At 53.5% G+C, this 23,437-nt stretch overlaps 1 protein-coding gene across 1 annotated transcript in view; it reads left to right on the forward strand.

Moving 5' to 3' along the window:
• COL22A1 (collagen type XXII alpha 1 chain) overlaps nt 1–22,291 on the forward strand; it is a 266,083-nt gene extending 243,792 nt beyond the window's left edge. Inside the window, exons 53-63 of the mRNA XM_028166969.2 lie at nt 110–163; nt 1,930–1,983; nt 7,210–7,263; nt 8,745–8,816; nt 8,977–9,012; nt 9,723–9,767; nt 12,204–12,383; nt 14,021–14,087; nt 16,681–16,863; nt 18,863–18,940; nt 21,101–22,291. Coding sequence (XP_028022770.2) covers nt 110–163; nt 1,930–1,983; nt 7,210–7,263; nt 8,745–8,816; nt 8,977–9,012; nt 9,723–9,767; nt 12,204–12,383; nt 14,021–14,087; nt 16,681–16,863; nt 18,863–18,940; nt 21,101–21,291 — 1,014 coding nt within the window. The 3' untranslated portion in view covers nt 21,292–22,291. The remainder of the gene's footprint in view (nt 1–109; nt 164–1,929; nt 1,984–7,209; nt 7,264–8,744; nt 8,817–8,976; nt 9,013–9,722; nt 9,768–12,203; nt 12,384–14,020; nt 14,088–16,680; nt 16,864–18,862; nt 18,941–21,100) is intronic.
• Nucleotides 22,292–23,437: the final 1,146 nt, after the last annotated feature.

Raw genomic sequence — 23,437 nt, forward strand, 5'->3', positions numbered from 1 at the left:
GTCCTCCTCTCCCCCTCCCAGATGCTCTGAGACCACTGCGGCTGGGACAGCAGGCGTTCTGCATCTCTCTCCCTAACGGCAGCTGTTTTGTTTCTGCTTCCCCTTCTAGGGAGAGCCTGGGGCCATGGGGCCCCCTGGCCGGGAAGGGTCACCAGGAAAAGATGTGAGTGTGGGTGTCCTGTGGGGCCTGGGCCTGTGGGAGGAGGAGGTGTAGAGGACGTGCGTCACTGAAGGACCAAGAGATGCCCAGGAACTGGACTGGGGGGCTGGTGCCACTGTGGAGAGAGTCACGGGCGAATTCCAGGAACCTGCTGGTGATGCCTCACCTTCCAGCACCACGGGCCGCATGAGTTCTCCTTGGGGTCCCGAGGAGGCCCCGGGTCTGGGCTTCCGGCTAAAAGGGTTGGTGCCCATGCCATATGACAGATAAGGAGGCTCTGCTGAATCCGTCATGATTTGTCTGTTGACCTCAGTGATGCGCGAGTTGGATCTGGCCTTACGTGGACTCAAGTGGCGTTTCAGAGTCTCCCCAGGTTATTTCTCCATCTCCAGTGTTCTGTAGCCTCATGGATCCATCACGGCACTGCTGTGTACCCCTCACCTGCTCTCACTGACTCAGGGTCAAGTCAGGGTGGGACGAACCATCTTTTACCCTAGTCATACAAATAGAAAAACTAAGACCCAGAGAGGTCAGGAGACTTCCTCATGGTCACGCAGAGTCAGAGGCAGGAGGAAGCAGTGTGGAGTCCAGATCTGCCAGCTCCGCATCCCCACAGGGCACTGGCCTTGGGACGTGACAGCCTGCAGGGCCATCTGACACGTGTGGACACAGCTTGGCCTCCCGGGAGTGGGTGCTGGGTCAGGAGCATGGGCACACGGTCCTCAGGTCCAAGGCGGCCCCATGCCCGCCCCCTGGCATCCTTCAGGACCTGCTTTTAACCCCTGGCGAAGTGCCCTCTGCCTCCTGGTTCTTGTCCTGTGTTGTCTCCTTGGCTGACCTGTTGTCATGGGACGATGGAGCAGGGACGGGTCTTAGCAGAAATCCGATCTCGTTCTTGTGCTTTTCCTGAGCGGTGGGATCCATGTCACCAACCCCAGCCTAGTGTGTGTAGGCCCTGCACTGAGTTCAAAGCAGAAGAGCTGCACTGACCCCAAGCAAGGCCTCGCCCCAGCCTGTCCCCCAAAGGTGCCTCTCAGGTGCTGAAGGGCAGCTTGAACATCCTGGTCTTGCCAACCCTGCTCACTTCAGTTTTACAGTACAGGGCACGAGGGGAGCTCCCCAGGCAGGGGGGTGGTTGGGATTCAGCTCGCCCAGCAGGTCAGGCTGCAGCTGGGACAGGAGCCCAGGATGCCAGCCCGTGGTGCACATGCCTTCTTCCCCCCTTCTCAGCTCTCTGACTTGTAATTTAAATACTCCGTCTTCTGGGGTGTTCTACAGTCTAATTTGCGTAGGAGCATGGCCGAGCTTCTGTTTTTTTCATTCACTACACGGGGAGAATTACAGCCCTGTCGGGAGGCTGCCTGGAAGACCACGTAGGTGGTGGCGGCGAATCCCCACTGCTTGGCACCCTGGAAGGTTCTCTACACCCTCCAGGTGGAGTTTTTCTTACTGTGAGGACTGAGGCAGGAGTGGCCCCAGGTGACTGTCCGGTGACTCAGGGAGAGGGGACACCAAGAGAAGTTCTCCTCCCTGTTACCTGCCCTAGTTCCAGATGGAGCCCCCGAAATCCCCGTGGGGACAGGGGTTTATTCAGCTGCGGGAAGTGAGTCTGTCCGTATTCAGAATAACTGGTGACCGATGATGAGACGGCTTGGGCATCATTTGTTGGTCCTCTTGGGTAACTGGGAGAAGGTTGGTCCACAATCGAAACTGTGTCTCTGCCGTCTTCACGCGGCGACTCTGGATAATGTGATCTCTCTCTGTTCCAGGGTGACATTGGACCCACAGGGCCACAGGGTCCCCGAGGACTGAGGGGCTTACCGGTGAGTTCTGCTTTGAGACGAACCTGCCCCGTGCTTTGGCAGGGCCTGCTACCATGGTAACCCTTGGTTGCTTCATCCTGGTACAGCCCTATGTGTTGTTAAACAAGTGACAGGCTGTCTTAGCAGTTGGTAAATAGCCACTGCCCTAAGCCCCCCGAGTGGCCTAGGACACACTCCCCAGGCTCTTTTCTGGGACCGCCTACCCACAACCCGGAAACTTAAAAGGTGCCACTCGGCACGGCAGGAGCGCTGTAGGACTTCCCCTCCAATCATGCTCTAGCTTTAGGGCATTCTGGCGTTCAGGGCTTGCTCTGTATGAGTTCACTAGAGCTGTCATTGCAAAGAACCACAAGCGCAGTGGCTTAAACAATGGAAATTTATTGTCTCTCAGATATGGAGGCTAGAAATCCAAGACACTTACTGTCTCACTGTTCTGTAAGCTAGGAGTCCGAGATCAAGGTGCTAGCAGAATCGGTTCCTTCTGAGGGCTGTGAGGGAGAATCGTCCCTCAGAAGGCCTCTCTTAGCCTCTGGTGGTTTGCAAGCGTTCTCTGGCATCCTTGGCTGGTGGAAGCATCACCCCAGCCTCTGCCCTCATCTTCACATGGTATTCTCCCTGAGGACGTGTCTCTGGTCCAAATGTCCCCTTTTTATAAAGACACCAGTCATATTGGATAAGGGGCCCATCCTACTCCAGTATGACCTCATCTTAATTAATTACGTATGCAAGGACCCTATTTCCAAATAAGTTCATGTTCTGACATACTGAGGATTAAGACTTCAACATATGGATTGGCCGTGGGAGGACACAATTTAACTCATAATACGCCATGTGGTTAATAAATATTTTGAATATTATCTCTGCCCGTACACGTACTTAAGTGAATCTTTCTCTTATCCAAGAGCAGCCTGAGCGAATATGGGAGAGGGATGTAGAAGATAGATACTTACATTCCTGGTTCTATGTCAAAAGAAGCACCTGCCTTATCCCATTTAACCCAGGGCCCTTATCATAGGGGCTGCTGTAGTGTATAATATGTGCCTGTATATACGAGCATAAATGTGACCCATGATAATGGTGCGAGGACTCATACAGGATGGAATGTTACAAAGTAAAGAGAAAACTCCCTCTTTATCCCCTCATCCCACATCCAGAGGGAGCCACTGTTAATAGCATTTTGTGTATCTTTGAAAATATTTTCAATACACCTACTAGCATATAGACAGAATGCATGCTTCTTACACACTTCATCTTTGCAACTTGCTTATTTTGCGTAGCTTGTGTGCATGTGCGTATATTTTGAATGAGTAATGGAATCAATGAATGAGTGAGTAAACCTGTAAGGCAGATAGATATATGGGCTTCCTGGGTCTAGGTTACGCAGCTGGCAAGAGCTTCCGGGGGGGATTTAAACCCAGGACTTTCTGACATCATATCCAATGTTCTCCACCTCTCGTGGCCGTGGCCGTGAGCTTTGTCTTCAGGCTCCTACAGAAGGAACGTGGGGGGAGGTCACATGTGTTTGACTCACCAGGTGGAGCCCCACTCTTCCCTGATGGGGTCACAATGACTCACATCCAGACTCCCATCCTGAGTCAGCGGCCTGTGAGGGTTCAGGGTGCCCTCCGTGCCCGCGGTCTGTGATCCCCAGTGGCCAGAGGAAGGGTGCGGACAGCCTTCTGATCAGGGCGCAGGGCCTGTGCTGCCCGGTGGCCCTGTGCTGTCCTGGGCCTCCGGTCCTCTGGGCAGGCGACCCGCCTGTGGTCTGCATAGTGGTGGAAGCCGAGTGCACTGGGGGCCTGGCCACTTCTCCGTCGCCTCAGGGTAGCATCCCTGCTCAGGGGTGCCCACCCGCTTGGCTTCACACTTTCTACTCTCCAGCAGCAGCTCACTGTCTGACATGCCCTGTGCTCTTCCTAGGAAGTGGTGTTTGTGCATTCAGCGAGCAGGCAGTGGGTTCAGCGCAGAGCAAGGAGCTGGCCGGTGCCCTGTATCCATTCTCCCGCTGAGTGACGTCAACCCGGGGACTCCCTGGGGGCATCATGCCATCCCCGTAGGCACACACAGGACACCGGCCCCCAGCTGGGCCCCTCGGCCGTGACAAAAACCCCAAAGCCCAGGCCCTCTGGGGCGTGCGTCCCCAGTGTGGGTGCTTTTGCCCCAAGGGAACAAATGTTGGTTCCTGGGGTGCCAAAAGCTCCTACTTTTTAGTATCAAGCACAGATATATATGCATATGGAACAAAAGTAGATACACGGTATAGCGGTGGCATTAAATTCAAATGGAGCAGGTAGGGAAGAACTGTGAGTGGGCACCTGGGCGGGAGCGCTGAGGACAGAAAGGTGGAGAAACCCCGCTCCGGAGCCCCACCAGGGAGCAGCGTCCACATCTGAGCTCTGGCTGGAGTGAAGCCCCCTGGGCTCAGTTCCTGGCTGTCCTCCTGCTTGTCACGTGCACTGGGTGTTTCTTCACCTCTCCAGGCCTCAGTTTCCTCATCTGTGAAGTGGGGGAAGTTGTGAGCGCCGGCGAGTTAATCCAGTGAAGCGACAGGACCGTGTCCAGCACTCAGAGTGCGCCCGGGAGGTGACCATCACCCGGCCTCGCGCGGCCCTCTTCCTGGAGGGGGCGTCTGGCTCTTGGCTCTGGCCTTCCTCCGAGAGGGCGCAGAGTAAACCCCGATGAATGCAGATGCGTGCAAGGGCACAGGGAGGGGGAGGGGAGCGGCGTTTGGGAACAGTGAGTGCGGCAGGACAGGAGGCCAGTCGCAGCCCAGGTGAGGCCGCGGACAGCCTCGGGCACAGCCTGCAGGAGGCGGGCTTGGCCCTGAAGGCCTGAGGCCCCCAAAGGCAGGTTTGTGGTTTTCTAACTTGCTCCCCTCAATCCTGAGGAACCTCCCAAGGCATCCGTAACCAGCAGTCAGCTGCTAAAGTTTCCCAAATGTGTGTGTTCTTGGACACGTACGACCAGGTTCCAGGTTATTTCCCTGACGATCACTCTCACTCACCTGGAGCTGACATGCTTTCCTGGGTGAAGAGAAGGTTCCCGGCCACCTCAGCCAGTTCACACGGCCTTGAACCAGACCCTGAGTGCGTGTGGAGGGCCTCCAGGAAGTGTGGGCGGAGTCCAGTCCATTGACATAATTCACTGCCTGAGCTCCCCAAACCCTGGGCCAGGCACTCTGACCGTCCTGCCCACAGAGGAGAGAAGGAGGCGCAGGGAGGTCGAGTGCCTTCCCAAGGCCACACAGCAGGTGAGCGACAGAGCCAGCATTTGGACTCAGCAGTCTGGTCCAAGAGCCTGCAGCTTGAGCCCGCCTGGCCCGTGAGTGCTAGAGTCCCTTGGCAGGAAGGTCACCTGGTGGGAAGGAGTGGGCGGGAGTTCGGAGCTCAGGGCCGTTGGGGAGGGAAAGCTGTGGCCTCCATTTCTGAGTGGCACAGACACTGAAGGGGCTTCATGAGGACAAATGGGACGTGAGGAGGCCTGTGGCCCAGGAGGGAGCAGGTCTCAGCCCCAGTCGGCCTCTAGCGCACTGACAGGTGACAGTTGGCTGCCCAGAGCCGCCCCTCCCTCTGTGCACGGCCGCCTGTGTTGGCACCGTGTGTTAATGTGTCTTGGCCCTTATTCTCTAGGCGAACAGAGGACCAGAGGGAGGAGGAGGAGAGATATAATTGCCATCGGGATGAGCCAGAGCGCATATTTTTAGCGGGACGCAGATGGGCTGCTGGGTGGGTGCGGGGAGGTGCAGGGCAGCGCCACTGTGCCTGGACGGACGTCACACGCGGTCACAGACACCGACAGGCCTCTCCGATTTCAGCACTCCCTAACCCTGCGATCCCAGGCAGGTCCTGTGCTTTCTCCGACCCTCGGTTTCCTCATCTGTGATATAAAGGCATCCGTGCACGCTGCACGGTTCCTGCAGGGTCTGGTGAGATGAGGCACGTGAATCACCCACGATCACACGTGCACGTTTTAGGCACAAGGAGGAAGCCCTGTTTATGGTCACTGTTTATGATCCCCAGCAAGCCATACCTTTAATGAACATGGGGTGGGGGCGGTGCCGCCAGGGTTCAAACCTCAGCCCCTTCCTTTCTATCTCAGGAAGGTTGTTCAGCATTTCTGTGCCTCAGTTTCCCCATTTGTAAAATGGCGACGTCTGCTCTGTCGTGAGCAGTGAGTGAGTTAATGCGTGTGGAGCCTGGCACGTAGGAAGCGCCCGGCAGCGTTAGCGACTTTTTACTGTCACGTGTTTCCAGGAAGCCAGCTCATCTGTAAACGTGTGCTTCACAGATTATAGGACGTTGGCGCCTGGTGGTTCAGGGATCAATGCAGCGTGGTCTCCTGTGACGTTCTTGGTTCATTCATCTAGCAGAGCGCCCGCCTCCTGTGTGTGGGTGACACGTGCCAGATGCTGGGCGTGGACACAGACAAGGCAGGGAAGAGAACCAGCGAAAGACACAGCCGTCTGGTGGGGAAGGTCCCGAGCGGGAGGAAAGTGAGGGCGGGGGCGTGACCAGCTCGGCTGAAGCTGCCCTGTGGGTTTTGGGCTTACTAGGAATTTGTCTGTAGCTTAGGCGCATTCTCGAACTTTCTGATTTTTATGCTACCAAGGATCTTACTGGTTAAATGTATTTATTCAAATTACAAATGGGCGCAAAATACCCATCAGGTTAGAGAGTGTTATGGGTGTGAGTCTGTCCTGGAATCTGGAGCGAGTGGACCTTCCACCCAGTAGCCGTGTGATTCTGCACCAGCCACTTTTCTGTGTCCCGATATCTTCATCTGTTCAACCCAGTGGTGACCATCGTGGAGGAGGAGGATGGGATAAGGGTAGGGGCGTGCATCCCAAGCTGAGAACAGCCCACGGTGATGTGAGCACTTTTGTTTGTTCCTTAAGTCAGCATCTGAGTGGGGAGGATGAACGGATAAGTGAACCATGTGGTCATGATTCTTTACTGTGCCTGGGCATCAATCACCCACCCAGGATTTTTCATGCACACGAACTCATTTAACTACTTATCATTTATTACGAGTTAAACATCCCAAGCTCCTCTTACAAGCCGAGAAACATCCTCTAAGTACTGGCTTGGAGCCATGCTGCTCTGAGTAACAGCTCGATGTGTGAAAGCAGGCCCTCCGCACCCAGCAGTCTCTCTGTTCCGCTGTCCTGCTCTGTGAGGTCCTGGCAGAGCATCCTGGCAGAATCCTGTCTTCTGTTTCTTCCACCAGGGTAAGAACGGATCGCCTGGATCTCCAGGAGACCACGGCACTCCAGGCCAGCCCGTGAGTACTGTCCCACTGCTGTGATGGAATCAGGGCAGGCTTTGAAAGGGTGTGTGGTGTACATCACAGACTGTCTGGTCCCTGTTTCCAGAAGCCTCGGTGGGAAAATACGGTGTTCGGCTGGCAGGAATAGGCTGGAGGCAAGAGGAACCGCGAAGGATGTCTCTCAAAGTTTAAAATACACATGATTATGCACTTGGCTCTCTGTTGTCTACAACCATAGACATCCAACAGGACAAAACTATTGAAGACTAAAAAACAAACGTGTAATAAGGTTGCACGGTAGTTGATTGATGTTTTTAGATGATGGAAGGACAAGGTCAGGCTGACCGACCCTTAGCATCTCAGACAGGGTAAGGGTGCATCGTGGGGACACGTGTAACACAGGTTCGGCTGAAGAGGGTCCTCCTGCTGGTGAGGAGGTGATAGCAAGAGCTAACAACAGGTAGGTAGTAGAAAGAGGGTGGCATGAGTAATCAGCAGAGTCCTGGTCACTGGGTAGCAGGTTCGGGATTTGGGGTTCAGGTCTGGTAGATAGGGAGACGTGGTGGGGAAGATTGGTCCTTGATGGGGTCTAGGGGTGGATAAGTGAAAGCCTGTGCGCTAGTCTCCTCCCAGCCCAGCCTCACCGTATATTTATTTGGTAAAATTGGCAGCCCTGTTGGGAAGGCCACCTTTATGGTGCGTTGTTCAAGCGACAGATGCGTGGGGTAATGGGCAGAACAGTCTGGCCAGCTGACTGTTGTCACTGTGGAAATGAGGGTGACCAGTCAGCCTTGATTTCCCAGGAACCTTCCTGGTTATAGCACTGAAAATCCTGCATCCTGGGAAACCCATCATTCCCAGGCAAACAGGGCATCTGGTGGTCCTGATAGAACCCCATCTTCCTGTTGGACCAGGGACAGCCGTGTTAAGGCGTCTGACTCCTCAGCACACGTAGTGACATTCCTTAGGAACCACTGTGGGAGTCTTGTCACCTCTGCTGAGACGTCACAGGCAGGACGGGATTGGGTCCTGAGGCTGATCCGTCCCCAGTGCAGAGCTGACCCCAGAAGAGCTGACCCGCATATGGTGGCTGCCGAGAAAGGTTCAAACTAAAATTCCCGAACACCTTTCCCCAGAAGTGACCAGACCGTAGGACTTGCCGGCCGGTGGGGAAGAGGGACACTGCCTCTTCAGGAGGTTACTTGGAGGGGCCGCATACACAGCAAGGTGTTTTGTTTAATGTTTGTCCCATTTTGTTTCTGTCGCTTTGAATGGGAGAGCCATTGACTGTTTACAGGAGATTCTCCCGCACCCCATGGGGTATTCACAGTACCCCCTGTCTCTCCCTAACCCAGCCCCTCTGTTACAGGAAGGGGGTCGTCTTCTATTTTGTTCACGTGCCAGGCCTTCAGAGTACAGAGGGGTTACGAGGTTTCTGAATCTTCTTGAGTTGGCACTTGACCTTGAAGAATTAATGCCCTGCTTTCCCTCTGCAGGGCCAGAAGGGAACCAGAGGAGAAGACGGCAGCCCAGGGCTCCCTGGCTTCCTGGGTCCCAGTGGGCCGCAGGTGAGCATAGAACCCTGTTGGGGCATATCCCCGGCTGGGCCATTGATCGCTGTCTCTGCTGGAGCGTGACTTGGGTGAAAATGTCTGTTTTAAAGACAGTCGTGTTATCTGCAACGTGCCGATGCAGCAGAGCTCACTGATATTTTGTTCTGTGTCGTAGGGTGAGCCGGGAGAGAAGGGAGTCCCAGGCAAGGAGGCAAGTACCGTGCACCCCTCTTCTCCTCTTGGTGACCTGTCCTGTGGGAGACACAGGCTCACTTCATGGGCGGGCGACACGTGCTGTCTCACGGGGCCCTGGGCCCAGCAGGGCTCCCACACTTGCTTCTGTGTTCTGCTGTTGCTGTCTGGAAATCCTAATGCTTTCTGAACTAGGGTCCACGTTTTCACTTTGCGTAGGGCCCACCAGTTAGGGAGCTGGTCCAGGGTTGCCATCGTGTTACGACCCAGACCGTCATCATCTCTCACCTGGACGTTTGCAGTGACCTCCTAACTGGCTTCCTTGTGTCCGGCCTGCCCCCCGCCCCACTCCCTCCCCACTCACCAGCCACAGTGACCTTCGTAGGACAAACGTGAGATCATGTCAGTTTCTAGTTCAAGCCTCGGCTCTGTCCTCCCCTGGCTCTGTCAACAGAGATGCTCCGGCCCTGGTCACTTCCAGACCTCAGGATGAGCGGGAGCAGGCGTGGGAAGGCACGTTTCAGGAACCACAAGGCCAGGGTGACCAGCGTGTGGTCAGCAGGAGGGCGTGACCAGGGCCGGAGCAGGACTCTTGGAGGACCTGCCTTCTCCAGGACACCTTGCCCTCAGCACACAGGATCCGAGAAGAACCAAGAAGGGCGGAGAGAGATGCCCGCGCAGATGGGATGGCCCTGGTTGAGTGACCACCCTCCTTTGGTTTCATTGCAGGGCGCCCCTGGGAAGCCGGGAGAGCCGGGACCCAGAGGAGAAAGGGTAAGTGGGGCAGGGGGGCTGTGACCAAGGCTTTAGGAAGCAGCCTGGCCTGGGGAGCGGCTCCTGTGGTGGCTTCTCTGTTCTCTCTTCCCCCCGGAAATTTGTGAACCCCCAGCGGGAGGCTTTTCCCGAGGTTGTAGTCAGTGATGTTGGCTTTTGTCATGGTTTTTTGGTTGTTATTTTAAGGAGTAAAGTCATCGCAATTACGAATTCAAAGGCAAGCATGCCCAGACTTTGACAGATTTCCGTCTCTCCTCTCCGTGTGCGAACGCCTGTGTGTGACACGCTTGCAGCCCAAAGTGCCAATTTGCCAGGAGCCAGATTTGTTCCTGGAGGTGACAAGGGAACAGATTTTCCCATAATGAATCGCCTTGGCGCTGCGCTCAGAAAGCCTTTCTTTACATTGCATTCCTCCAAAAAACAACAGGAAAAAAAAAAAATCACATTTTTTTTTTTTTTTTTTTTTGGAAAAAACACCGGTGAGGGGAGGGGGTGTTCTCTCACCGCTGACAACTGCTGCTCCCTCCAGGGAAATTAGACATCTCGTCTGCCCGGAGTCCTGCACTTGGTCAGCCGTCACTCCGTCCCACTGCTGCCCGACACGGACGGCACCGCCACCCCACTCCGACCCTCCGTTTGTTTCCCGTGGTCCTGCGAAGAATTTCTCTCTGCTTTCCTTGCACGTTGGATGGGTTAGGAGCTGGCTTTGCCTGCAGGCCGGAGCAAAATGGAAGCAGAGAGTGTCAGGGATTCTCACCCCGCCAGATCGCTCTCCGTCCTCCCTTCCCAGTGGCTTTCCTTCCCATGGCTGCTGGTTCCTGAGCGTGGAACCAGGGGAGGGGCTGTAGCTGGGAAGGCACTGAGGGTCTTGCCACCCAGCAGCTGGCCAGCTGCCCCCGGGAGCTGCCGCGTGCGGGGCGTGGCTGGCGTTTTGGTTGGGAGCCGGGGAATTCAGACGGCAAGTATGAATCTTCTGGAATACCGAATCAGTACCTAGAATCGTCTCGAATACCGAGTCAATAATGGCGAGTTGCCTTCCCCGGTTAAGTTGCCTTCCCCTGTTTCGTGGAACGTTGCCAGATAGCGGTCAGGTTCCCCGTGCCTTGGACTCCAGAGAACATTTGAAATGTGGGACAAGTCCTCCCACGGCAAAGGGATGTTGAGACGTTTAAAGAATAGGAAATGCCGTACCACAGGCCTTGGCATTGAGGTGCACGAAGCACCAGGACTCTCCTAGACCCCTAAACTTGAGATCACCCACGGATGGCAATGTCCCCATGAAATGCATCACCTTCGAGAAATTTAGGTGACCCCCTCAAATCTGGCTAAATGCCTCTTTTAATTCACTGCCCTTTCTGTTATTGTTGAAAAAGCAATACGGACACATAGTTAAACAATACAAATTGCAGAAAAGTGGCTGTAGTGAAGACTAGGTGCCCTTCCACCAGGCCCTCCGGTCCCCGCCCCCTCCCCAGGTCGGTCGCTGTACGCGTCCTCTGTATCTTGCCCTAGTCTGTGCGCGCAGAACCACGTGGGGTGTGCGTGTCAACATGCGTATTACTAGATCCCCTGCAACATATCAGACTTTTTCCACTGTTTTGCTCTTTTCGTTTTTCGTTTTTCGTGCGTATATGCGGCAGATGGTCTCATAACTGCACCATTTTCCTTTTCCGTGGCTCTAGGTCACGCCCGTAGCCATGTCCCATGTCCGGTTACCATCTGTGGCTCGTCTTTTTCTTGCTGTTTCCCCCCCTCTGCTGCCTCCAAGCGGTGGAGTTTTTACACCCTGAGGCTGTTAGCGTGGCCGCCGTATTTTCAGACTCTCCGACCACTGAGGCTGGCCGGTCAGACACCCAGTCGCAGCTAGGGCAGAGGACTGGACCGTCCCGTGGTTGCCATGGCTCCCAGATCATTGATCCAGGACTTCGGTCCTCGGGCCAGCGATGGGGAGAAAGCGGTCCCAGGCAGTGTCGTCCTCTGCGGGCCCCCTAGGGCTGAGAGGCGGGGGCAGAGTCCCTGCGGGTGAGACACCTCTGGCTGACGAGTGCCACCATCCCTCCAGCTGACGGAGAACAAAACTGGGCCTGAAGTGGGCCAGCAGCTCCGGCAGTCGGGCTCAGCGGCTGGCCTTCTCTAGCCGGGCAGGAGGAGCTGCGCTACGGGGACGGAGCACGGGATTGGGATTTGGAAATCAGAGCTCGTGTCTTGTCCTCTGCAGACCACCAGTGTGATGTGGGCAGGTAGCTTTGTCTCTCTGGCCCTCGTGTCCTGGTCTGTGCCATCAGACTGGAGTCATGGGCCTGCCAGGGCCGAGGTCTCCTTCCCACCGCTGAGGAGGCAAAGGGCCGGACAGTCCCTCCTGCAGCCGCACGTCTTGTCTGGCCTGGGGGCACCTCCTAGGCCTTTGCTCACTGAAGCGCTTCTTTCCTCCCCTAGGGAGATCCTGGCATCAAAGGTGACAAAGGACCTCCCGGTGGCAAGGGCCAGCCTGGAGACCCTGGGATCCCAGGCCACAAAGGTCACACAGGCCTAATGGGCCCCCAGGGACTACCTGGGGAGAACGGGCCGGCCGGGCCACCGGGGCCCCCGGGCCAGCCAGGATTTCCAGGACTGAGGGTAAGGATATTGGCGATGCCTCAGACTTGGGGCTCCTTGGGACTGAAGGGGAAGCCCGCGAGGTGTGTGGGCTTCAGAGGGACCAGGTTACAGATCCCAGGAACTTGCGTGACCCGGGGCAGGTTACTTCTCCTCCCTGAGCCTGCCCTTCCGCATCTGCCGAAAGGGGTGAGGAGAAGCTCCCTCCCGACGGTCCGCTGTGATGGTTGAAGGAGATAACGTGCATGGCTTACGAAGGGCTCCAGAGTAGTCCCTCTCTCTCAGTGTCCTGCATCCCCGAGGCTCCACTCCTCGGGCTGTCGCGCCCTTCTGCCCCAGGACCCGGTGCCGCAGGCCACTGAGAAGATGCAGCCAGATCTCAGTGACCAGAGCTTCCCGCGGGGACGGCTGGCTGTCCATCCCGTGCCCAGCTCTGCCTCTCTCCTGTCTGCCTGTCTGGGGTACTCGTTCTTCCCTTTGGGTCTAGCTTTTCCCAAATGTAAAAGGAAAGGCTTGTTTAGAGCATTTTTTTTTTCTTTGAACATACTGTATTCTCGTGGCAGACCTCTGATTTTTCACAGACTTGTAGCATCGGCACACGCTGGCTGTAGAGAGATAAAGGCAGAGCTTGGTGGACGTGTCAGTGGGGGCTGGTTGCCAGGTCCCCGTGACCTCCCCACCCCGCCTCTGCAGCCCGCGTGGCCCTCGGGGGACCCTCCGGTTCCTCAGAGCGCAGGCTTACATGGTCTTCAGTGCCCCCGCCTGCTCTGAGGTTCTGTGTCACACTGTCCCTGCCAGGGCGCCCGTGGCCAGCCTGAGCTTCCACCACCGTGAAAGAGGCCAGGCAGCCAGATCCTGTCCCTCGGCCAAGTGTGGGTGCTGGCGGACTCAGTGGGCTTCCAGAAGCCCCCCGCCCCTCCTCCGAGTCTTTGCCAAGTTCTCCTGCTGCTGTGGTTAGCGGTGGACATTCTGGGACTAACCTAAAAGATTATTGGCCAGAAAGGCAAACGAGAATAAGGGCACAGAGCCCATCTCACGCTGTGCCAGACGCTGGAGCTGCGGAGATGAGCACAGTAAAGCCCCCAGCCTTGGGGGTGGACACCGCCCCGAAGGGCTCTGATGACGAGGGGAGAGCCCACTGCGGCAGCAGGTCTGCCCGTGGATCCGTCTAAGAATCGCACGTCGCCGTGGGCGCCTGGAGGTGGCGCCCGCCTTCTCTGACCCCTGACCCATCGGTTTCTGTGACCAGAGCAGGGCAAGCCAGACCCTGGGGACCAGAGCAGCCAAGTGGCCAGTGGGAGGAAATCAAACACGATTTCACGCAGGAGGCAGCCTGTGAGCGGGTCCTGCAGGAAGATGGCACTTTGGCAGGGAGAGGTTCAGAGCAGACCTCCCGGGTCCAGAGCTGGGGAAGGGGTTTGTGCAGGAAGGAGGGCGAGCGGGGGCCTCAGGGAGAAAGGGGTCCAGGTCGCCGTACATGACGGGATAACACCGCCTGCATGGCGGGGAGCGGGGAGGTGGTTCTGGGTGTAAAAGGGGTTGAACTAGGGAGCTGTGGTGTAGGGAGCTGTGACCGTCGTGGCTTCCCGAGCCATCGGCGGTCTCAGGAGGCGAGGGCTCCTGGGAAGATGAACAACGTCGCCTTCCCTCCCTCCTAGGGGGAGTCTCCATCCATGGACATCCTGCGGCGGCTCATCCGAGAAGAAGTGGAGAAGCAGCTGGAAAGTGAGTAGCTGGGCTTTATCACAGCCCTGTAGGTCGGATCCTGGGTGCTTTTAAGAGCCCCAGGAAGCAGCTGGAAAGTGAGTACCTGGGCTTTATCATAGCCCTGTAGGTCGGGTCCTGGGTGCTTTTAAGAGCCCCAGGAAGCAGTCCTTCAGGACTTCTGCAGCCTGGCTGGAAAAGGCAGCCCAGGAGCGGCTCCAGTAGCAATCAGGGTCGAGGCGCACCTTGCAGGCTCCAGCCAACCGCATCTGGCACAGATCCTGCTCCAAGCTTCTCTTCAGGGAAGCTTGAATTGCCGCTGCTTGATTACCTCTAGGAAGCTCACCATCTACAGAACAAGCTTCTCATGATCCTTCATTTCTTCTGTGCACTCAGTTGTTTATCTAATGAGGGAGCAGCTTCGACAGGCCTGCAGTGGGCCTCTTAGAACTCACAGCCCGGGGAAGAGACAGAGACATAAACAGACAAGGCGGCTTCAGTACAGTGAGAAATTCCTGTGGTTTAATTTGGCACAGGGGGTGTTGAAGAGGACGGATGAAAGTACCTAGGATAGCTCAGGGGGCGGATAGGTGAGGAAGGGCTTCCCGGAGGAGGGGCCGTGTGAGCTGAAAGCAGGGACAAGATCCCAGGCCTTTGGAACAGCATGTGCAGAGACCCTGAGGGGGACCTGAACACACAGTGCTTTCAGGGAACTAGAATCCTCTTAATCCTACTGCACTGGATTTACTGTGAAATCCCAGTCTCGCCTGAGCCCCATACACAGCAGGTGCTCAGGAAGGGAGAGAGATGGGAAGGTAATAGTAATAACGCCAGCATGCAGGGCCGGCCCTAAGTCGGGTGGAGTCCTCAACACTCACACATGTTAACTCGTGGAAGCCTCGGTGAGCCTGCGAGGCGTGTATGATCGTTAGGATCACAGATGCTAAGGAACTTAACCGAGGCCCAAGAGCTGGGAAGTGCCTGACCAGGGTTTGCATGCAGGCAACCGAGCTGCAGAATCCAGGCTCTTAACCGTCACGTTCTCTCGACCAGTGACCATCCCCACTGCCCTCTGTGTGGGAAACTGTTAGGGGAAGAAAGTCACAGACAACTCTGTAGTAAGGAAGATCGGAAACCCACTGCTATTCCCAGGCACGGATGGACAAACGGGAAGGACGTGTTTATTCATGGGGTGGTGTCTCAGACAGTTATTCTGCACCTGGCACATGCCAGACTCTAAGTGGGGTAGGGGACGCAGCACTGAACAAGATGACCCTCTTCCCTGCCCTCTTGGGGTGTCCAGGTGAGCATGGCCTGTCTCCCTACGCAGGAGAACCAAAGACGATGCCCCGGAGTGGACAGCACAGAGCTGGGGTTGGTGGAAAGGAAACCAAAGGCTGGCATGGTGACTCCCACCCGGCGGGGTGGGTCCTGAGGGCTCCCGCGTGGCGATCCCCACGTTCTGCCTTCCGAGGGTTGGATTAATCGGTGACAGGAAGGGCCTCCGCCCGTGAGGAGTTTCCAGCCCTTGGGCAGAGACAAGCCCTGTTTTGAACTAGTTTAACTGGAGCGTCTGCTGGGCTGAGTCCTTTCTTCCAAATAATCTTTTGAGGAGGAAACATCAGCTCCACTTTCAAGATGAGAGAATCAAGGCTCAGAGAAGTGAAGTGTGAGGCCAGCTCTCAGCGCTGGAGCACAACCCGCCCGCGCCCGTGCGTGAGACGCCGGGGAGGGGCTGCCGTGGGAAGCCAGCCCAGCGGGCTGTCAGAAGCCCCCCGACTCTGCCTTGGTTCTGCCACCAAGGTACCGGGAGGGTGTCAGCATGCCTCTCTGGGCTGGGTCACACCCCCTGCAAGATGAAGGTCTTGGCCTGATTGTCTGGACCGCATGGCCAACAAAGCAGAAGCCCTTCGTGGCCCTCGGGTGGGCTCTGTATGCCCAGTGCAGAAGAAGGGCGTGGCGGCCGGCAGTTGGACCTCTGGGGGTTTTGAATCAATTCTGTAATCTTCACGTTTCAGAAGCCTAAGGATCGTTAGTGATGTCATACCCAGCCCTTCATTTATAGATGAGGAATTCAACGCTTAGAGAGGAGTAGTCCCTAAGCTGCTCTGTGTAAGCCACTTGAATCCCACCCACCCCCACCGGCCTCAGTTTCCCCAAACTGACGATTACAACAACAGCTGCCGCTATTACTGCCATCAGTGGCGCCTCGATCACAGCCGCGATGTCCGCGCAGCACTTAGCTTGTTCCAGGAGCAGCTTCAACGCCTTCTCTCATCTGCTCCGTCCTCACACCAGCCCAGTGGGGTAGCGGTTATTTCACTGCATCCATTTTGCAGAAGAGACAACGAAGGCTAAGAGAGGTCACGTAGCTCGCCCAGGGCCACGCAGCCGGCAGTGGCTGCCTTGGGACCCCAGCCCAGGCTGCCCGGCTCCAGAGGCCGTGGCTGTATGTACAGGTGCCGTGCAGTGCGCTCTTGATGTAGTTTCTCTTGCTCTTGCTTTGCAGCTGTTACTGTCTCCCCAGGGCTGAGCTTGGCAGTGAGCTGCCATCCTGTCTTTGGTCCTTTATCCCTCCTTCATGAAATGTCTCTCTGTTTTTCCTACTCCACAGCCAAACTCGCCTACCTCCTGGCCCAGATGCCCTCAGCGCACACCAAGGCCTCTCAAGGCAGACCCGGGCCCCCAGGGCCCCCTGGAAAAGATGGGCTTCCAGGTCGGGCAGGCCCCATGGGGGAGCCAGGACGGCCTGGGCAGGGGGGTCTGGAGGGACCCTCTGGGCCCATAGGTCCCAAAGGTGAGTGAGGACCCAGGAAGGTGTGCTTTGTACACGACACAAGGGCTGAGAAGGAACCAGGGTGCGTGGCATGCGTGCCACTGAACATGCGTGATTCAGCCTGTTCTTCTCCCCTGCAGCCTGCCGACACCCTGCATTGTGGCATCACGTAATTTCTTCATATGCAGAAGAGGGTTTCATACTTGACATTTTTGCAAAATGATGCTTCTGCCAGGAGGATTGAGTCTGTTTCCTCCTACTGTCTTTTCTCTCTCCATCTCCACTGCTCAAGTGCCAGGGAGTAGCACAAAATGCCCTCTTTTTCCCCTTTCGAGCTGGGAAGTCAGCGAGGAATAAGACATTTAATCTCCAGGCAAATGGGTGTTAAACACCAGCTCTACATGTGAATCAAGTGGTTTGAGCTGAAGCTGGACATGGCTGCCAACCCTCCTGCCCTCAGAGAGGTGCCTCACCTGGACGCAGCTGCTCCCGGCAACAGGGAGTCTCTCCTTCAAGGGGCAGCGCCTGCCCCACTTAACACAGCGCACTGTGGAAGCAGGTCGGAAGGCACTCTCTTTGCAGGCAGACAGATGTGAAAGGGCAGGAAAGGGCATGAGTCCAAACTCACCAACCTGATCATTCAGCCTTTCTCTCTGGCAAGGAATAAGCATGGGGTGGGGAAGAAGCGGTGCTGTGATCTCAGCTGCCACTTGGTGACTGAGGTGGGAGGAATGCATACCCCTAACATCTTCCTCTTTCAATCTTCCATTCCTTAATTCTCTTTTTTTTTTTTTTGGTTGCTGCAAGGTTTGCGGGATCTTAGTTCCCCGACCAGGGACTGAACCCACGCCCTAGGCAGTGAAAGCTCAGAGTCCTAACCACTGGACCACCAGGGAATTCCCTCTTAATTCTTTATTCATTGATTTATTCCTTGTAATGTTTCTCCTACTGAACTTTTTGTTAAGTGTGTGCCCAAGTTCTACTTCTTCTGGTTCGTAAAACAAAATACATGAAATCAATGTCAACAAGAAAACATAAAGCATAGAAAACATCAGACTATGACAAAAGACTGACCAAATGTAGTAATCATAACAATAAATAAGAGTGGCCTAAAATCTCCATGAACTAGCAAAATTTCAATTTGGATTACAAAAGAAAATATCATATGTTGCATACAGGAAATATTCTGGAAGCAACATAGCAAAAAAGGAATGATGAAAAAAAAGTTGAGAGAGACAGTTTAATCAAGTTTGTGTGATATTAACCCAAATATAATCTCAAATATCCTCCCGGGGGAATGGACCCTCTTTCTTCTGAACATCTATTAGGATTTTAAATTACTGTGATTATTAGGACTCATCTGACTCTGCTTCACATTAGAATGTTCTTTGTGCCCTGCGTCATCTGTCTTATTAGAACTCAAGCTTCTTGAGAGTAGAGCTGTGTCTTATGTACATGCAGGTTTGTTTATCACCCAGCTCCTCCTTGATAAAGATTCAAGTAAAATGCTTTTAGAACATGGTGAAGAGTAGGCATATGTGAGTGGATGTGTATGGAAATATGTGTTTGTATACAAGAGAGTGTGGGTGTGAACATTTGGGTGCCTGTGTTTGATGTGTTCATCAGTGTATGCATATTTTTGCTAAAATATGTGCGAATGTACGTACGTGTATGTGTAATTGGGTAGTTACGCACTTGAGTGAAGGTTTACGTGTATATATGTGTATTTGAGCAAATGTTTAGAGGGAGTGTCCAATTATTTTGGTGTTCACATGGGTGTCTTTCTGAATGCAAGTGTGTGCTTGAGTGTGCGTGTGAGTGTGTGAACGGGAGCTAGGGGTGCGAGTGTGTGCTTGAGTGTGTGTGTGTGTGAACGGGAGCTAGGGGTCCCAGCGTGAGGGGCGTGCGAGCCGTGGAAAGCACACCAGCAGTGCTGGCCCTGCCCCCCGCGTGGCGGGGCTCCCTCTCTCTGCCACCATCCTGGGTCTCTACCATCAACGATGCATGTTTCTCTCACCAGGTGAGCGAGGAGCCAAAGGTGACCCAGGTGAACCTGGAGTTGGCCTCCGAGGCCAGGTGGGACCTGCCGGGATCCCAGGTAGGAGCGGGCGCTGGGCTCTCAGGTTGGGGAGGGCCCTCCAGCAGGGAGTGAGCCGCACGGGGCAGCCCTCCCCCCTGCATCGCCAGGGGCCTTGGGAGCGGCTGGGAGAAAGGGCTGGCTTAACTACTGACGAGGCGGAACCCAGATTTGTTTTATTACATCTTTCTAAAACGTCAGCTTGGCTCACTGTGCAAACTGTAGTATATCCCATGAGTTCTTGAGGTGTATCCCGTGAATTAAAAGTCCTGTGAAATGGTCCTGAAGAAAACTGATTTGGCCTTAAATAAGTCAGGACAGTGCTGGGAACCGTGCTTCTCTTTCAGACGTTCCTAGTACAAATTAACTTCTTTGGTGCAGTGCTAAGGGACCTTGCATAAAAAAATAATGTTTATTTCAGTTAAACCAACATTTTGCAAGCTCACTTGAATGTAGAATGCTTTTTCTTTCACTATGTAATTTAATACCCTGTTACTGTTCTCAGAACACATTTTGGAGAATGCTGGCCACGTGGCAGGGTGGCCAGCCGTCCTGGCCTTTCTGGGGCTATGGGGTTCCTGGGACATGGCCCTTTGAGCTTTAAAACCTGAACAAGCTGGCCACCCTATCTAATGGCTATATGGGACTAACTCTAGAACACAGCAGTATCGCATTCCAAGATGAGGTGTGGAAGAACTCAGACTGAATTGTTATCAAACTCCACCTCATTGAGGCTTCTATTTTTATTTAATTTTACTTTATATGATTCCCCGTGGTCATTTCTGAATATTAGGCCTGCAGGTCATTTTATTCTTAGTACTTATATCTTCTTGATTTTCCAAATTTCCTATGGTGGAAATGTATTGTTATTCTCATGAGAGAAGATAACAAGACATGCATTATACATATCTGTGATAGCTTGCCTACTTTTCAATAGCTTAAAATATTAAGAATATTTTTAAAATAAGGCAATTCCAAATAAAGATTACAAGGCCGAACAGAAAGCATTGTGATGGGGGAGATAATTGTACCAACGTGAGGCTGAGATAATGACTAGATTTCAGTGGTTCCCACCTGAAGGAATGAACAACACTGCTGGCTCAAAACTCAGTCGAGGCAGGAATACAATAGATTAAATAACTGCTACTAAAGCATGAACAGAATTCATGCAATGTCCAAAGATCATTTAAAGGGAAAAGTTTACTTTTTGTTTATTTTATGGAGGGACTCAGATTTTCTAACAAGGTGATTACTAAGACTTAAGGAAGAATATCACTGTTAAGGTTAACTACGGCACTTAGCACTGAGCTTCCCAGTTGCCAAAGCAAAAAGGGAGATTGATTACCTATGACATTATGATGCTTAATAAATGGAGGCATGGAAGTTTGTTTCAAGTAAACAACCTAAATGGGAAAAGAATTTTAAAAAGGATACACGTATATGTATAACTGAATCACTTTGCTCTATACCTGAAACTAACACAACATTGTTAATCAACTGTACTCCAATATAAAATTAAAAGTTAAAGAAAAAAAAAGATTTAACCAACAAAAAGAGAAAGTTTGTCTTAGGTAGTATTTTCTGGATCTAAATTTTGGGCTGTCAGTTACTTACTTCCTACTTACATTGTCTTTGACTCTGATTTGCAGAGTAGTTTAATGTAGTCCATGTATGTGGTTCAAATTTAACATATAGATAAAGCCTAGAAACTACAGAGTAAATGGGACCATTTAGATATTGGCTAACGGAATGTGGCTAGGTATCTCCAAGGATACATGAACTGCGGCTGATGGTTAATGGGGAGGACTTGGTGTCCCAACTCAGATGCGTCTCCTAGAACCAGACACAGACGGTCTGGTTTCTCTTTTCCTTGTAACAGAGGATGCGTTCCCTACCTGGCCTCCCTCTCCCCTTGTTTATTTCTCTCCTCTGGCACCCTGATTACTGTCCTAATCCAAACCGTTAAGGCAACCCTTTTCCTGCAAAGCAAGGTGTCCACATTTCCTGCTACCTGGTGTCCGTGTGGACCATTCTGATCTCTCCAGGCAGGGCGCCCAGACCATGGGGTGTTCTGAGGTTGTTGAGTCTTCAGTTCATACTGAATGGAAGTAGCGAGATCAGGGCTCATTTGCTGCAGAACGAACTTGAACCACCTTCTGTCTCTTTTGCTCCTTGGGCCAGGTCAACCCGGGGAACCTGGCTATGCTAAAGATGGGCTGCCCGGGGGTCCCGGTCCTCAAGGGGAGACAGGACCAGCTGGACACCCTGGCCCCCCAGGACCCCCCGGCCCCCCTGGCCAGTGTGACCCCTCCCAGTGTGCCTACTTCGCCAGCCTCGCTGCTGCTCGACCTGGTAATGTGAAGGGCCCATAGAAGATTCCCGAATGCCAGGAAACGGCGGTGGATTTCTGAAACTTGAACGCAGAGCCCGATGGGAAGCAGAGGTCTTGAGACATTTCAGCCTTGTGTTTTTTTTCTTTCTTTCTTTTATCATTTGTTTTTGTCTTATTTTCTTGAGAGACCTCAACATTATTAAAACCAACAGATGCTGCCGGTCGGTCAGATTATTATTATTATTGTTGTTGTTGTTAATTATTATTATTATTTCATATGGTAATGCTTTTCAAGTTTTTCCCCTCTCCTCTTAAGTTGGGAAAACTTGATTCGTGGGGCAGGGGATTGTTTGTTTCCCGTTCTTCTGACAGCCCCCATTTGAAGCATAGCTGCCGGTTTTAAGGAAACTCTCGGTGCTATAAACCCCGACCAGACACTTGCCAAACTTACCTCTTTCCTCAAAAGGAAACTTTAAGAAAATGAGGCAATGGGCTTCTATTCTTGATTGTGCCCAGAGGTCGCCCAGGGAGAAATTATCCACCAGTCGCTACTTCCCAGGAGAGATAAGTAAAGCAGGAAGAGAAGGAGTTTGCAGACATGAAGAACATTCTCTCCTCCTGATGGAAAGTGCACGCAGAAGAGCACAGGATCCCTCCTCTGGGAGCCAACTCAGCGCCTCGGTGTTTCAAACCTGCGGAAGTGAAACACTGTTGTGTGGCTGGCAACAGCTTCCTGGAATCCCACATCTGCACCAAAAATGCAGGAGCCGGTGTGGAAAGAGTAGGCCCTGTGTGTTAAGTTGGCTTCTGAGCCATGGACAGAACTCCCCCCTGCCCCTCACTGTTGGTTTCACTCTAATTTTGAAATAAGGGGGTCCAGAGACCACTCCCGTGTGTTTTCCTGATGGTGGGCAATTGGCCGGGGTGCTGGCCAGGGCTGGGAAATGTGTGCCTCCAGCTTCTGGCTCTGAAATAAATGGCATCGAGTGTGTGTGTGTAAATGACATGCCCAGCTTGAACAGGTGCTCAATAAATCCAAGTTTCCGTCTCTTCAGTTTCCCGTGACGATTCCTTTCTTATCGCCAGCGTCTGCCCCCCGCGTAAAGCCCTCGAGGCCAGGGATGCATCGTTTTCCCCCGGGGGGCCCAGCCCAGAGCCACGGTCCAGTCCCCGTGCTGAATGCACACGTGTGTGAGCTAGTGCGCGTGACCACGCCAGTTCCTGGGCAGCATACTTATCCAGCACCTCCTTTTTATCACCTGTGTGCTAGATGCCTCTAATCAATTTAGGAACCCGGAGTACAGACATCCAAAGATGTTGGAAGGTTCCATACATAGAGAAATATTATTGCCACAATTTAAAAATAGGATCCAAGACCTACTTCTCTCATCCAGTTGGTTGGAGCTGAATCTGGGGGTCAGTGGGTGTCAGGGTCCTCAGGAAGCAATGCCTGTCAGTGCAGGATGAGACGACCTCCTTCCTGTCTTTGCACGTCTACCATCTCAGTTTATTCACACGACCATAAAAGACACAAGGGCGTTATTATAATATCCTTTTCTGTTTGAAGAAACAATCCCAAAGACCTTAGATATCCTTTAATCCAGTGACTTAAAAAAAATTTGACCATGACCCACAGCAAGAATACGATTTCTTTGTGAGTCAGTGTATGCATACCTAAATATAAAACTAGGAGAGCTTAGTGATAACGATATTTATCCTGACCGCAAGGCCCTCTAACGTTTACTATTCTATTTCATTACAAAGATGCTCATCACAACCTACTGAGTTGATGCCATGAGCCACCAGTGCGTTGCAACCTACAGTCAGAAGAACAGTGCTCTGGTCTAGAGGGAAACTGAGGCACAGAGAGAGCCTGTCTCGGGCGCAAAGCCTTGTATAGAATCCAGTTCTCTGATGCTCTGAGCATCTTTTTTCTCTTCACAGTTCATTTTGCTTCTGTATTTTAAGCCGTCCATCATCTGGACCAAGAAGAAGGGTTTTATACAACAGAAGGAATGATCTGGGTGAGTCCACAGACTTCTTTGATTATGGGGGTTCTCAGACGCTCGGGTGGGGTATTGAGAGGGGCCGGGGGCGTTCCTTCCCTGAGGATCTTGGAGTCATCCAGCTCCCCGTGTGGCTTGGGAGTGGCCGCGTTTGTGGGCAGCTGGGGGAATTCATGGACT

The sequence above is a fragment of the Balaenoptera acutorostrata genome, chromosome 17 (assembly GCF_949987535.1).
Source record: "Balaenoptera acutorostrata chromosome 17, mBalAcu1.1, whole genome shotgun sequence".
Lineage (NCBI taxonomy): Eukaryota > Metazoa > Chordata > Mammalia > Artiodactyla > Balaenopteridae > Balaenoptera > Balaenoptera acutorostrata.